This window comes from Pseudomyrmex gracilis, unplaced genomic scaffold, assembly GCF_002006095.1.
Source record: "Pseudomyrmex gracilis isolate BER0280 unplaced genomic scaffold, ASM200609v1 scaffold_104, whole genome shotgun sequence".
Lineage (NCBI taxonomy): Eukaryota > Metazoa > Arthropoda > Insecta > Hymenoptera > Formicidae > Pseudomyrmex > Pseudomyrmex gracilis.
The window spans coordinates 331005-347352 of NW_018020688.1; the positions used below are offsets into that span (position 1 = coordinate 331005).

Here is a 16348-nt window from a genome sequence, read left to right on the forward strand (position 1 = left end):
GTGTGTTGTGATAACATTTAAATGTCTTTCGGGTCTGAACCACGTTAGTGTTATTTTTATACCAACGTTTTGTGAACATTTCAGCTCATTTTTTGTCAGGGTTTCAAGAATAGCCCGATACTAGTATAGATACTAGTATCAGTAGTGTAGATATTAGTGTAGATAGTGGTATCGCTGGTGTAGATACTAGTGTAGGTAGGGTGATATGAAAATGATACTAACGCGGTTCAAATCCGAAAAACATGTTTGAATATCTTCGTCTCTCTTTATTTTTAAAAAATTTCAACAAAACGAATTCGATTGGATGCACTAGGGCGCACCGAGTGCGTCTTCTTTCAATGTGTAATTGAATATTTCAGCGTTAGTATTTTACTACACACTGAAAGAGGACGCACTCAGACTGCGAACTATAGCGCATCCAATCGCCGTAAGTTGAATAAAAAATGGCTGCGTTCTAATTTTTTGTGATAGTCGTTGCGTGTAAATTTTTTTTTTAACCCTTTCATCTTACCCTGATTACCCTGTATGTGCGCTCTTCATTTTCGAGGACGTGCACATATATATACGTCTCTTCGTATATCTGAATGTGTTCACTCTCTTCGAGAGCGCACGTACGCGCGCTCTCTTCGGGGGCAAAAAAGAGTTGCCAACATATCTGACAATGAGTAATCGACGCGCGGTCAACATTTGCGCACGTCCTTCGACTTTTTCTGCGAAGGAAAAATCTCTCGATATATATGCGTGACGTCGTTCAATTAACGAGAAATCGACCTTACTCGCTGCAACCTCGTAATCAACGAACGTCGCCGTCACGTCACGTCGTCGTCGCCGCTGCCGCCGCGGTTTTTCTTGCACGAACATTCGGGACGCGTAATCGTCTGGGACACACCCAGAAAACGGAGAGGAATTCGTCCTTCGGTTCGTGCATCAGGATTCGTATACGGCGCCATCCAAGCGCGGGACATGCGAGCTTGTTTTCGCGCACACATTGCCTTGCGGAGTAAAGCGATATCGCACGCAAAACCATACGGGAATCATATCATCATTACCAAGACTGATGTCTGTTTTGCACGAAACGCGTTTAATTACGGACGTGAAATAATGTTACGCCCGTTTTGTTGTGGCGTTTCGAATGAAAAGTAGGGAGAAGGTACTTAATTCTGGGGAGTACAGGTACTCTTAATTCTGCTTTTTGATCGAACTAATGTGGACGGTCGATGTGCCGGGTCTGTTGCGGATCACTCGCGTCTCGTCTCAAGTGACTTATAATTTCTTTTAAGTAGATAAGCTCTAAGAGCCGTTTTATTTATCTCTCTCTTTCTTCCATCTATCAGCTCAATCATTGTGCGTCATCGAATCCACAGGTATTAGTCGCGCGCGCGGTATAAACCGGCTCTCTCTAAGCCTAAACCAAACTTCTCTCTATCCATTCAGTAACATCGTCGAGTAACAACCTATCTCGCCCTCGGGGGAAATATCTCGTCCCATGTCCCAGAGCAGTGTCTATATTCGTACCTGTGTTAATTGAATTGGAATTGAGATATAAATTGGTTTTATCGTTACGACCGTAATTGACAAATAACAGACGTTTTTATACGTCGGTTCTTCATAAAATCTCTTTTAATTCTAACACGCCACCGAGCGGTTTCTAGAGAGAGAACCTTTTTTTTTATCCTCTGGCGAACTCGCGCCGAAACGAAAACCTCACGTTGCGGAGTATTGATTTCGATACACAAGGAACTTTTTCTGTGAAATGTTCTTTTCTTGTTTCTTTTGTCGTGATGCAACGTATTAAGCCAGTTAAGCTTCGAGGAAATGACTAGGCTCGGGCTTCAAGGCTACCTGTTACGAGAAAGAGCCACCGCACGCCTTTTCTGGTCGCGCGCACTTCAGATGAAAACCTGAACCCCGAGTGAAAGAAACGGTAGGTAGGTGGAGAGAAGCCGCCGTCGCCGCCGTTGCCATCGCCGCCAGACAAGCGCCAAAGCGACGACCGTCTCGCCTAGGCGCAGACATTTATTTCTCCCGGAGATCGTTGGCCTCGCGTGCGTGCTTCACCACGTGGAGAGATTAACATGGAAACTGCGAGAGGCGAACATTTTCCGTTCCCCGCTCACGCGACGTTTTCCACTAATGCGATAGCCTTTTTCCGAGCGCGCGAGTTGCGCCACAGACAAAGCAAATCCCCTTTCATCAACCTTTGCAACCTGATGTGATCTTTTCCAGCTCACTCCGCGTTTACAAGGGCGTTTTGTTGTAAATTCGTGATTCTCATCGGTCTTCAGAATTTCGAGTTTTCCGCTTTGAAGGTAATTTCGCGACACAAAAATTCAGAGATTTCTACCAAAAAAAAAAAAAATCTAACGTGAGAGTTTGAATATTGTAGTTTCTTTGAAGAGCGCACTTGTATGAAACTGAATTACATTCATAAAAATACAACAAAAACAACACGTGCTATCAACAAAAAAAAATGAATAAAACAAATTTCTCTCTCTCTCTCTCTCTCCCTCTCTTTTTCTCAATTTATTATTCTACGTGGATAAATCCGAAATAGATAGCAGGTATAAATGAGTTTATGTGTCAGCAATAAAACTGCCACGCCCTTTATCAGCAAATAATGTTACTGCGTGCGCGTCACGCAAATCGCGTATCGATCCTCGCCGACAGACCTCGACCTTGGTCCTTGAAATGGTTCGGTGCATCGACCCTTCGTGAAACGTCCTGTAGAAACTGCCCAACGAAGGGCAGTACAGACTGGCGATATTTATCGTTGGTGGTCAGCAGTTCCGACCGTTAGGTGCGGAAGTATAGCTATATTTATACGGTCATTTCGTGCACACGCGCGGCTGATTTTTATCAGCGGTCTGAATTTGGAATCGCAATGCCGGCTACTTCCGTCTTTTCTCGAGCGATAAAACGCGACGAGTAAGATAAGCTTTTTCTTCCTACTGTTAATTATTCAAAGAAAAAAAGGACAATAATATAAAAAAGTGATCCTTGCGGGTAACAGTGTAAAGTGTGTTCGTAATCAGAATGTAATTAATAATGCGAGCTGACGCTTCTCGAAGATAAATCACTCGAGATGCTATATACGATATAGCATCGATGCTTATCTCACGGTCGACAATAAGAAACGCTCACTTTTTCGTCGGTTTCTAACGCTCGAACGAACGTATTCAGAATTCAGAGACGGAAGTCACGATTCTTGGCGTGGCTTCTCATGCTTTCGCTCACAACCTAGGATTTTGTCTCTCTCGGGAAAGACACGTGGAAAAACTGACTTCCACATCGCGCGCCGCTGTGTGTATATACGTCTTTCAAATCTACGTTGCCGGAATGCGAATCTCTCACAATACAGACGACGTTAATGTCAACCGCGCGACAGCACCTTGCAAGAATTTTGCCACTTTTGCACAAAACGACGGCTTTACCAGAGAAAGGGAAGCCAATATAGTCGCGTGGGAGTTGCTCGTGAAAGTTGCTAAAGGGTCCCAATCCCCATCTCTGGCAGACGGGCCGACGCCCTACTGTACTACGGACATCCATCGACCCCCCGATGATTCCGGGGCGCAGAGGATGCCTAAATTGGACAAGATCGATACTTTTTACACGTTATCTGATACTGCGAGTGTCGATTCGGAAAAAAATATTTTACACCGTTATGTGCGCAGTCACAATGTAGTTTTCTCAAGAAAGAAAGCGTTTCTCTAAAAATAATCTCTCGTAAACGAGTTCTATCTAGTTTAAAAATAATTATTTATTATATTGTTGAGATATAAAACTTATTAATACATAATTTTGTTTATATATTATTTATCACTATCACACATCTCTCGCCGCAATATCGTTTGTTCAAGTGCGAAGTATATAGTATTATTTTTTGTCCAAGTTTCGAAAATACAAGAACAATGCTTTTACTACCGCGGTGGTAATATATCGCGAACATCCCCTTCCACACATCGCGTCTTGGCTTTCCACTCCGTTCAATTGCTCCCGTTTCAACGCGCGCTTAGTTCGCGAAGAATATAAGAAACGAGATCGATTAACGAAGTTATGCTCGTCAAGCCGCACCCTCGGGTTACATAGCCGCGTAAATTGCCATAGTTTTCGACGAACCATGCCGCGATGAATTGGCAAGAGCAAGTTGTAAGATTGAGCTATTACCAGTTTCCAGAAATTGTTAACGAACTAAGAAAGTAGATTGCTGGATTGCCGTATCGATTGGAGAGTAAATGACTTCAATGTTGCTGTCAGTCAATTGTTTTATCGCGTGTAAAAGCACCTATGTAATATTTGCAAACACGTAAGTTGCAAATATATATGTGAAATGTGGTTTTATTTATTTTCTGTTGATAAAACAATTTTTTAGAGAAATGTCGAATAACGAAACGTCGTCACCCACATAAACCTTTACTCTTGATGCCCCCCAAAGGAAATCACGTATCCTGCTCGCGCAACGATTGTCAATTTCCGTTGATCGTTCGATGGATTCGCTGAAATCCAATTTGCCTCTCCCACGAATTGGGGTGTATTTGGAAAATTTCCGCGAATTAATTCTGTCCTAATTTTTTTTTTCTTTATATTCTAAGATGTAGCGCTCAGACCTTTGGAAGCAAACTAAATATGAGAAGAATGTTTGCGACATTTTTATGTAATTTGCGTTAAACAATTGTTTCTTGCAATTTATACGCGCGTGCGATAGTTTTACTGTAGTTTATCATAGACTTTATTGACATTATTATTTATCATCAAATGATTGACGGAGACCATTTGCCAAATCAACGATCATCATTTGCAAACGTGTTCGCGCATCCAGAGAACGACTGTTATTGATCGTAAAGAAGACTCGAGGCCGGGAGCAGCTGAGCTACCCTTGTCCTTTTCCTGCGTTTCGAGGCTGTGTGCGCGCACGTGGCTTGTCGCGCCCCATTCATAACAACCCCCCCAGCAACACCCCAAGAGAGCTACCTTAGCGGGACAGCTGTTGCCATGGGCGACGTATCGGTACCTTTATTAAGACAGTTCGATAATATACGCTACACTTAACAAGGTTTTTTTTATCAGCTATTTGTAGCGACGCGGAAAACGTTTACTGCTTGCGAGACACACTTGCAAAAGCAAAGATTATTCTATTGAGGCGGACTGCACAACCCACTTGAATTTATCGAGCGATATTTCTTAATTGCAAATTACCTTTCAATACCGCGACCGACTTATTTCCTTCTCGTGCCCGTGCGTGTGTTTATGATACACTCCGTATTTCTGTTGATGCAAATCTTTATTTCTTCAAAAATTGTTTCATTTATTTTAACCCTTAAACCCTACCAGAGGTCCCCATGGGACCTTGTCATAATTTTGAGCGTACTTTTAAATAAGTAAAACTTCAAAGCGAGACTTGCCGGTAGTATATATAAAATTCAGATTCGAAAAATAAAGATTCTTGATTCAGCATTCTTTGAAGAGTATCTATGATTTTTTTCAAGATGAAAAAATGAATAAAGTAATTTCTAGAACCTTTTAAAGAGGCTGGGGGTCCGGTGGACCCCCAGTGGGGTTTATGTTACGGGGATGAAGTGTGGGGTTTAAGTCGCGCACAAGCACATCAAGTATAAAAAAAATGTTGTTTTTTTCTACTGTTGCAGATCTTTCGAAAAATCGTTTCAGTGAGTTACCGGAGGAAGTTACGGAGTTTCCGTTCCTCGAGAAGCTGCATCTTTATCACAATGCCATAAGAATAATCCCGGAAACCGTCGTAATTCTCCAATCTCTGAACTACCTCGATCTTAGGTTGGTACAAGCGGAATATACACATATATGTGTGCGTGTGTGTATACACATATTGGTTTGCATGTAGTATCGCTTTACACATCCTGCGCGATAGTGCTGTGACATTGAGATAACAGATCATCGTGCCGCACACATGAGAGACCGTTTTTTGTAACATTTGAATTCTTTACACGAGAAATGTAAAAGATTTTGAACATTGTGTTTTTACATTAGAATGAAAATTGATTAATTACATATATCTTCAATAAAAATTTGATTGCGTAATGTTAATATTGACGACAAAACAGTCATTTTTCATCATTTTAATGCATTCCATTTATATTCAAAACTTCGGAAAATATTGTCCCATTTGACTAATGGCGCGCGTTGTGTCACAAAATTCTTTAATGACGTTTAAATGATCTTCCGTAATAATCCGATATTACTCGCGTTCGACAAACTAAATCCGACAACGCCTAGCGTGTCGTCGTAAACTAAGAGAAACGATATGTTAATCCGCAGTCGAAACCAATTGACGTCACTACCTCGAGAGATATGCAGGCTACCCCTTCAAACCCTGTTGGTCGCGCACAACAGATTAGCATCCCTGCCAGACGAGCTGGGCAGAATGACGGCGTTGGCAGAACTGGACGCGGGCTGCAACGAAATCACGACCCTTCCACCTCGAATCGGCGACCTTGCGCGGCTCCGGTCTCTCGATCTGAGGAGCAACCTGCTGGTGCACCTGCCTATAGGTAGGTCCCGCCTGTTTTTAATGCGACCACGCACAGATGTCCGTGATCGCGATCGATGAGAATTCGCCGAGTGCGTCGCGATTAAAAACTAATTCAATTTGCGCGCAAAGTAATGCAAAGATCTTGCAAAAAAAAAAAAACATCCGTCTCTGTAAGTAATTTAATGAAATTGGTTTTAATGAGGTTCTTAGTGCACACGCGTCAGATCAGAATTTAAAGGAATCCCGCTTTTTCTCTGTGCGTAGAACTGACGTACCTGAAGCTCGTGAAGTTGGATATTAGCGGCAATCGAATATCTGTGCTTCCGAACGAGATGAGGAAGATGAAGAGCCTGGTGGATTTTCGACTGTCCGACAATCCGCTGACCTCGCCTCCTGCCTCGGTGAGCATTGGCGCATGTTTTCCCGTTTTCATATCCTCACTCAAGAGACCGGTATTTCCATTCCGCGATTATTCCCTTTCCTACGCGCGCTCCCACGCACTTTCCTCGCCGGTTACATATATATCCTTCATTCAATACTACAGTCTTTCTACGGATTGCGCAATCGGTGATTGCCTTTCGCCTTCGCGCTTTTATTCGCGGGGCTTTCTTTTCTCGAATTCATTACCGCACACACACATTTAGAAACAATTGAAAATTGCTCTGTGATCTCCGGAAATAAAACGTTCAAATATAAAAAACTTTTTTTCCTCGAGCAGAACGATATCGATCCGAGTTATTATTAAAACGGTCGTGTGTTTTGCGCTGCCGGTTTCAGCTATGCATTCGCGGGCGAACGCATATCTTCAAGTACTTGGAGAGGCAAGCAGCGAAGCACGAGAGGGCTCGAGGCGGTCGCGCCAGGCGAACACCTCTGGATGCGAGAGGTCACGCGACGCTGGACACGAGATCGCACCGGCGGCACAACGTCGACAGCGGGTACAGCACGAGCGACGGCGTCGACAAACGCTGGTCACAGGAAATCCACAGCGGGGTTAGTTTCACCACCGTCGCCCTCGTGGCCTTTCCGCTATCGCTCCATCTTCTGCACAAGCTCTACGGCTATCTGCTTGCTGGGCTGTTCGGCGAGTCAACCGTCGCCGAATCACCCGCTGATCTCTGATCCCGAGAAAGTCTCGGGGGAGTGGATATACGACAGATCATATGAATAAACGAAACAAACGCGTTTTGTTGTGTTTTTATTATTTTTTTTTTTTTTTTACCTTTACAAATAATAAAAGAGGAAAGTTTAGAATAATATATGAACATATTGAATCTCGTGTAACTAAATCTGAACAAATATTTGATGATGTCTTACGCAAGAGAATATTGATTGTAAGAAAGAGACGAGAATTGAGGATACAAACGTTTGCATATTGTTATCGAGATTGGTAGATATTTATTTTGATATACGTATATATATATAACAAAGTATAAGTATGTGAGTATACTTGTAGAAGTAGTTATTATTGTGAGAAGTACATTTTATAACAATAGAGGAATTGTAAAATATATACTCGCTTTCGAGCAAATACCTCTGCTTTTTAGACGCTATATTTCCTATAGTAACATTTAGTTCATTTATTCATATGATTCTCTACAACTGCTTTAGAAATTGTGTACAATTTCTTTTTTTTTCTGCGAGATATTTTTGTATAAAATATTGTATACAAAAACGAATTTCCTAACGCTTTCGCGTGTAATCTCTAACCGATTATTGTACATAGCACATACAAATAATAAAAATATACTATTGTAGCAAAATAAACGCAAAATACACGCTCATTCGCGATCTCATGTGTTTTCCTGTTTTTTGTCGCCGTTTGCGTGCAGGTGCACGACGGAGAAGTTCGTGGTTTATGGCGACAGGAATGTTCACCGCTCTCGATAACGCTACCGCACGAGATAAGCATGAACGGATCCTGCAGTGGCACGTCGACGCCTAGCACGATTTCACCTGGGGAACACACGTCCCTGGAAGACGAGTTGGGCAAGGTAGGCGATACACAAGACTCTTTCGTAAAGAAAAAATTCAGCAATCTTGTTATTGTTTCAACGCAAAAAAAAAATTATAATTGTAAAAAGTTTTTTTTATCTTCAATTTCTTTATTTTTTTTTATTATCAAGTGCCTTATTGTGAGTGCATAGTACACAAGAATATATAAATTTATATATGAATCTTGTCGTTACACAACTTAATATCTCTTTGAAGCTGATTTTGCGACATGATACACAGTTTTTGTGACGTAATTAAAATTTCTTATATAAAGTAGTATTAAAAAAAAACAAGTTAATTTCTATAAAGTATCAATTTTGATAATTGACCAAGAAATGGATGTAATAATATATTTGAATAATCAGAGATATCTGTTGTTATCAAATATTTATCTCACACTATTTACGTCTTTATCTGGAGCAACCGGTTAAATAAATGCACTGAACACGCAGAATTTAAAGGATGACATAGCCGCTATATTTAGCTGTCAAATAGATCTGAAGAGACGGACAGTGGCAATGATAGCCGTCTCGAAACAAGTCGTTGTTGGCTGTCGCTCAAATATCGTTGCAGGACCTTGACCCAATAAATCGTGTTAACGATGTTTCAAAACACACACGCAGTCAGTCTTGATATATAATTGATATTGTGCTCTGATTGTAGTCAACGATAAACTTTTCTTTTTTATACATTATCAGATTTCTTTTGCGTAATTAATCAAAAAAAACTTTTAAGCTAAGTTAAAATCATAAACTCTCTTGACGCAACATCTCGTATTGATTGAAAAAAAGTTTTCAACAAAATCAACTATTGAATGTTTTTATTCTGTTTTTTTAATCAGTTTATTTTTATTGAGATATTTTTTACGAAGATACTAATATTGAAATTTGCGAAAATTTTGCAGGCGATGATACTGCACGATCAGCTGGAAAAGAGGAGATTGGAGAGAAGCGCATCGGAAAATGGGGCGGATATTAGAAGACCGATGATATCTGCCCTCACACATCACACGTCGATTACGCCACCGGGGTGAGTCGCGCTACAAATGATCGACTGTCTAAATCGCGTGCTTTCCCTCCGAATAAATAAACGTCCTCCTTCGTGTTCTTTCTCTATCTACCTCTCTTTATTGATATGCGATATGAAGTGTTACAAACACGATATGATTCACACATACACGTACACTCTTGCATGCGTGCATGTGCATTATCGTGGCTGGCAATCCTTTTTTTACAGCCATCTGGAGTCCACGCAGTTGACAATACAGTCGCAGCAGATCTCCACCACCCAATCGGTACACCCGCTGGTACAGACCACCACAACGAGTCCCGCCGTGCTAGTGAACGGCGACGATAAGAGGCCATTAAATCACATACAGACGTACAGGTAACTTTGCTTTGGACTTTGTACTCTTGGGCTTTGCGCCAACGAGAACTCTCATATCCCCCATCCGACGTTTATATCTCAACGTTAACTATATTTGCGCGACACACTCATCCATTATACTCATCCGCACATACTGAATCCTCCCCAGAGAGCTAGTGATATTAACGAGTTATTATTACTTTGAGTTATTATTATGAGTTATCATTGACGCTGTCAAGTGCTGTGTATATATTAATCTTCTCAAGCGTCTCTCAACGTTTGCTTATGTATAGCGATATATATATACGCATATATAGTTTGTTTTGCTTTGATTATTATCCACGCTCACCCAAGAATCATCAGATTCATCCGTGAAAATCACTGCATTGTGTCCTTATGAACATTCGAAACTGTTTTATTATTCTCTCATAGGGAGTACAAAGAAGCCTTGAAGCAGCAGAGAGCTAACGAGGGTCTGAGTGTGTACAGACCTCGCGAACAAGTGACACCTCCGGGCAACGAATCGCATAATAATGAAACTGACGCGAGTAATAATAAAGAAACTATCGCGCTAACCGGCAAGCAGATTTTCAACGAAGACACTACATTGAAGAGGCCGGTGCAGAAGGTCACTCCGTCGCGGATTAATTACCAAAATACGCCGATTATCAACGGCAGTAACAGCGAGTACAACAACAAGAACGGAAAATATCTCGATTCCCAACCGTACAAGAAGCCCAATTCGCCCATTAAAACTTCAAGTAGCATTCTGTCTATGAACGCGAGTCCAGCGCACGCGCCCAGACTGGTGAAAACTGCTGTTGGTTACGTAGAAGGTAGTATCGACACAATATGCAGATTATGCGAATTTACTTTTAGATAATTGCATTTCCAAAATATAAGAGCAATTTTAGGAAAAATTTCTCTTATATATTTGACGCGTCAGAAGAATATTTGATTCCGCAATATATTGATAGTGTGTATATATTTGTTAGGCAACAAGAGTCCGAGTAGGAACGGCGGGAGTCCGAAATCTCCGAGATCCGTCACGTGGAACAGCAATCTGGCCGAGAAATACTCTTTTACCATGAGAAGAGAAATAGAACGAGCAAAAGAAGAAGCTGATCTCATCGATCAGTTGCGAAATGTGAGTATCAACTGTGACAAAAACCAGTTGCCGTTATAGTTTTCTATACGCGGTTTTGTATTTTATGTTGTAGCATATAGAAACGAGATTGAAAATGGCACTGCCAGAGGATCTTGCACCGGCGTTGACGGACGGCGTTGTTCTCTGTCATCTAGCCAACCACGTCAGACCACGATCGGTCGCCAGTATACACGTTCCTTCTCCCGCTGTAGTAAATATCTTTTTATATGTTTTGTTGTGTTGTTTCTATGTTGCGTATTTCATACAACAAAATGTACTAACGCCAACGCTTCTCTCGTGCAGCCTAAGCTGACGATGGCGCGATGCAGACGTAACGTCGATAACTTTCTCGAGGCGTGTCGGAAGATCGGTGTCGACGAGGTAAGAAACGTCATTAAACTTGCTAGTTTCTAAGAAATTTGTGCTTCTCTTTCGCTCAGATTATACGTCGTAATTAATGCATGAGACACGTTGTTGTTGTTTAGTGTGTACTACGTACGTCATGGAACATGGTGGTTCGAGTGGATACACTTTCAAATCGAACGAATTGTAATTTGATAATTTCTTTTTTCTTTCAAATAAATGATGAGATGTGACGTGACACGACCGACAGAGCGTGCTTTACAGTGTGAAAAAACCACTTTTATTACGAGGGCGCCATTACGAGCGTTATATATGTTAGACGCGGACTTATCAGACCTGCTTGCGGTGAACAATCGGACGGGAAATTACATCGCCACATTATTTGTAACCAATCGTCTATATGTACGTCGTGACTAACGCTTCGGCAATCTAGCCGTTATTTTTCGATGACACTTCCAACAACTACTACTAGTCAGTCCCCGATTTTTATCTTGAGTGTAAATCGTTTTTTTTGGAAAGGACATAAAGTGAAGACAGGCGTATAAGTTTCATATAAAAAAATATGAGACCAAAAGAGAAGAAAAAAAAAAAAACAAATTAGCGAAGAAGCTTTAGTTGCATGCGCCTAGATTCCAGTTCGCTTTTGTGTCGCTTCTTCGGGGAATAGTCTATACCTCGGGTCATTTTTTTATTTTTTTTATTTCACTCATTCGTCCATCCAAATATCTCATTATTGATTAACACGCGCTCAAATACTAATTATCCTTAAGAAATGTATAAAATCTAAAATATAATCTTCTCATCAGTCATAAAAAAATAACACATCATTGACATTTCCCTATCTTCATTCTTTCTCTTGATGTCCTTTCTTGTAAAACAAAGTTTATATATATCATATATACGAGATACTCTACAAAATTAGCTCAATTTACAACCAGTTTTAATAAAACTTAACTTGGTTCTCGCGAATAATCCTATTAAATTTCGATATACCCATAACGATGAAACAAAAAACGACTATCCCCTGAAGAACACTTTTCTTATTGGTACAAAAGTAGGGTCTTCCTCGAGGAGGATAAAGATATACACTTTAAGGCCACTTAAGAAATGTAATGCGGTGACATAGAAATTGGGACTGAGTAGTGTCGTTGTTGGTGTTGCAGGAGGTGTTGTTGGACGCGGACGCAATCATGGACGTGGGTTACATGGACGCGTACGGGCTGGAAGCTCTGGCGCGTCTCGTCTCCGCTCTTCTCCTTGTTCGCGATGAGGGGGGAAGTGACACCGAAGAGCCGGCCACGGGCTTGTCCCGTACGATTCAGGACCGCGTTCTGTCCGCGATGCTTTTCGCCACATTCCTATCTACTTTGGTTCTGCTCTATCTTTTCCCGATTCCCGATTAGTGAGACTATAACGGGAATGGAAAAAAAAAAACGTGCGTGACACACTCGAAGAAACGAGGAGTTAACAAGGGAAGAGAAAGAGTGCCAGAACGAAAGTCTACGATGTTGCAAAATTGCAATTCTCGGTGTAAATTCTCTTGATCTCTTTTTATGTTTTTGACTCGCACAAACGTTGTTGTGTCATTTAATAATCGTTATTAAAAAAAAAACCGAGAATTGCCGTTTTTATTTAAATAACAACGACGTACGCGACGCTTTTAGAATTTATTTCGCGAAGCGATAAGGCGATTTAATTCTGTTTTTACTTGCGTATATAAGAGAGTCGCGACGTCGAGAGAAATCCTATCCCCTAATATAGTGTTTAATTAGAGATCGCATCAAAATAAGAAAACATACGCACAAAAATGTTCGGTGACTACGATATGTTTTGTTTTCTTTTTCTTTCTTTTTTTTTTTTGATAAAAAAGATCAGTTGAATGTTTCAAAGTTCAAAGAGAACGAAGAGGAAGAAAATTATCCTTGATGTCAAAGCACTCTGCGATTTTTTAAAGTGTCCTTTGAGCGTCTTCTTGCAGATCGAAAGACGCTTCTTCATCGTCGTATTCGGGCACTTTAAAAAATATCAGAACATATCTTTTGTCACATATACGAGATCGCTGCTAGTCCTCGCCGAGGCAAAGTACTTAGCTTTCGAGAAGAATTGACTTATCGCGATAGTAGCTTTAAAGTAACAAGAGAAGATGTTCGCTTTTTTTTTTTTAAATCTTCGCTCGCGCAAGCTTACTCGCTCGACGTACACGCACACAGGCGAGGAATCTTGTTATCGGTGGAGTATTTTTCAAAGAGATATATAGCTCTCTTAAGTGTCATAAGCAGCTGAAGGTGAAGCATTTAGTCGGCTAAGTATTGTATAAGTTTTATATGATCTTCTTCCTGATAAGGCCTTGATTCTTCGTCGACAATGTAGCGAAACATGTTATTTTCCGCATGGAAGTTATTCAACTGTGAAGTACGATTTTCTTAAAGAGCGCGAAACTTTGTTCTCTCGTTAATTTTCTCCGGGTTTTTTTTACCCCGGAGGGTAGATTGGTGCAAAATCAAAGAGCGCAATCAAAACCGAGGGCGCTCGCATATCAGTTTAGTTGTCTGTAAACGTAGAAGACGAATCGGTTGTTCGAATTCGGCCGTGCTTGTAAACGTTACAAGTTAGCTGTCGTCGGCTAGGATTGGCTAGGATTTTATCCGCAACGATAAAATCATATTTTGATAAAAGAGAACAGTAGTCAAAATCGAGAGAGATCTGGTGTGCAATACTTGTCTAAGAATACATACATATATATATATGCGCATCGTATGTATTATCCCGTTTATATATGACTTATCCGGAGACTCTTTCTCGGAAAGTATTTACTGCCTTCTTATATACGATAAAAAAAAAAAAAGCCTCAGAATTCCAATTTGTCTTAAACGGTATTGCAACATGATTCTCTAATATGCCTGTGTCTGCGGTCGTCTCTCAGGAATAGCAGAGGAAAGAGCAAGCAGGAAGGATAAAAAAAAAAACAAAAAAAAAAAGTGATGCCTTCACACACACAATGGTAGTATTTTTTTAAGATTCGACCAATAAATCTCGCCTACGGCTCTTTCGGGATTGGTGGGTCTGTGATAGGTAGCCTGCAAGTATTACAGGATTCAAAAAGGTGCTAAAGCAAATCTCTTTTAGTTCGAAGATTTTCTATTTTGGTGTGGGTAAGGTTTAACAAGAAGAGTGAGTTTAAACGTTGAAACAGAAAAAACAAAAAAAAGAAGAAAAGATAATATCGTAATGTTTTATATTCGTTTGTTAAAAAAATAAGTTACATGTTGGTTGTAATCATCGCTTCTCTTGAACGTAATCTCGTAATAAGTTAGATCGATCATCGTCTTCGTCGGTAGTTTGATGTAAACGGAGTATAATAATATTTTTATTTAGCGAAGGAGACAAACTAGAACAGAGCACTTTCTTCGATATTTCATCGACCAAACAATTTCGGTCGTAGTCTAATAATACTGTAGTGTAGATTGACGTTGCTTTGATCTGGACACACTGACGTGCGCACATTTGCTCAAAAATTCCAATATATGTATTAAAAATCCAATATTTATTAAATCATCTCCAATATATTAAAAATTTCCAAAAAGTATCGCGTACTGTATATTTAAACAGATGAGAAAGTACGTTGCTTACTTTTATTAACGCAAATAAAATATAAATCAAATTCGTCCGAGCACTTTGTATAATCGAAATTTAAACGATTTGCACAAGAATTAACTCTTAGAAAATAATTTACTTTTCAAAATTAAACAAAAGAGTTAAACACAAACTTATTGGTCTCAAGGCGGTACAAAGCGGTAAATTAACAAGATCAAAGCGGCCGCGATCGACGTTACAGATACACGGTAGAGACAACGGTGCCTACTACCTGCCAATTTATTTTCATAATGACACGATAAGAACGTAGAGGCATGTATTGTTTATAATATATACAAGCTAATATTATATAACATATATATACTCTATATAATATTGTAAGAGAGAACGCTCTTCGAAACTTTACAATTGGAACGAGATATCTGTCGGAAAAGAAAGATGCGTTAATTTTTTGAGAGAATCAATAGACTTTTCACGTTAGTTACGTAGTTTCCCGAACACGCAATTCTTCGATACCAATTGTCACACAGTGACAAGTTTTTTTACAAATAGTGCCAAATCCTAGTACAATATTTGAAACACACACAATGACATTTGTACGTATCTTTATTTTTTCCGACAAGATCTTCTGCAGCGTCTAAACGTAAAGCAACATCCCGATACGTTATTCGAGCCAAATCGAGAGCGGTGGGATTTTTGAAAAGTCGAGAAGTCTCGAGACTCTTTTTTTCACGAAAGAGAGACGTAGACTTTTTTCCCCACGCATTTCGCAAGTGGGAGCCTTTAATGGATAACCACTTACGTACTTGGAGACTATCACGTAAGCGCGTATGTGTGTTTTTTATACGTATCGTCGCGAGTCGACCGTGCGTCATTTTTAAACTTTTATGCGATATGCCAGTATATCTTTTTAAAAAGGGATGATGCAAGGCGAGCCCGTAAATCTTCCATGATTTTCGTGACTTAAATTCAGTCTGCGATTTATCTTGCCGTGAAAATATACGAAGTTTTTCTGAACGTACGTGCGATATAAAGCAGCATTTTGTGCACAGTTTCGCATTCGAATGTGTTTCGCATCTTCTAGTCCAGAACAAAATATCTTATATTCATAAGTTAAACTGTCTATTCTAGTCAGATCATTCTTCATATCTCTTGTAGTTTTTATTCTTCTCTGCGCAGTCTGTTCAGAGGAATGGAGCGTATTTTATTTACAACCGATAATTGCGCAGGTTTTATTCAAACTGTCCGTCGAGTTAGTCACTTTAGAGGGGACAACATTCATCATTTTATCTCTGTTGACACTAGAGAAAACTCGGTGACTTTTTTTAAATCAACATAAGTCAAGATGATTATATATATATATATATATATATATATATATA

At 40.1% G+C, this 16348-nt stretch overlaps 1 protein-coding gene across 2 annotated transcripts in view; it reads left to right on the forward strand.

The window, feature by feature from the left end:
* Positions 1 to 16348, forward strand: part of LOC109855965 (leucine-rich repeat and calponin homology domain-containing protein 1) — a 40053-nt gene that overhangs the window by 19798 nt on the left and 3907 nt on the right. The window contains exons 2-13 of one of the 2 annotated variants that reach the window (XM_020430720.1): positions 5643 to 5787; positions 6289 to 6521; positions 6767 to 6903; positions 7280 to 7495; positions 8335 to 8496; positions 9402 to 9526; positions 9734 to 9883; positions 10295 to 10698; positions 10858 to 11009; positions 11083 to 11220; positions 11313 to 11390; positions 12536 to 16305. In XM_020430720.1, the coding sequence (XP_020286309.1) occupies positions 5643 to 5787; positions 6289 to 6521; positions 6767 to 6903; positions 7280 to 7495; positions 8335 to 8496; positions 9402 to 9526; positions 9734 to 9883; positions 10295 to 10698; positions 10858 to 11009; positions 11083 to 11220; positions 11313 to 11390; positions 12536 to 12775 (2180 nt within the window). In that variant the 3' untranslated portion in view covers positions 12776 to 16305. Of the gene's footprint in view, positions 1 to 5642; positions 5788 to 6288; positions 6522 to 6766; positions 6904 to 7279; positions 7496 to 8334; positions 8497 to 9401; positions 9527 to 9733; positions 9884 to 10294; positions 10699 to 10857; positions 11010 to 11082; positions 11221 to 11312; positions 11391 to 12535; positions 16306 to 16348 lie in introns of those variants that run through there. The other variant, XM_020430721.1, reaches the window with a different exon arrangement.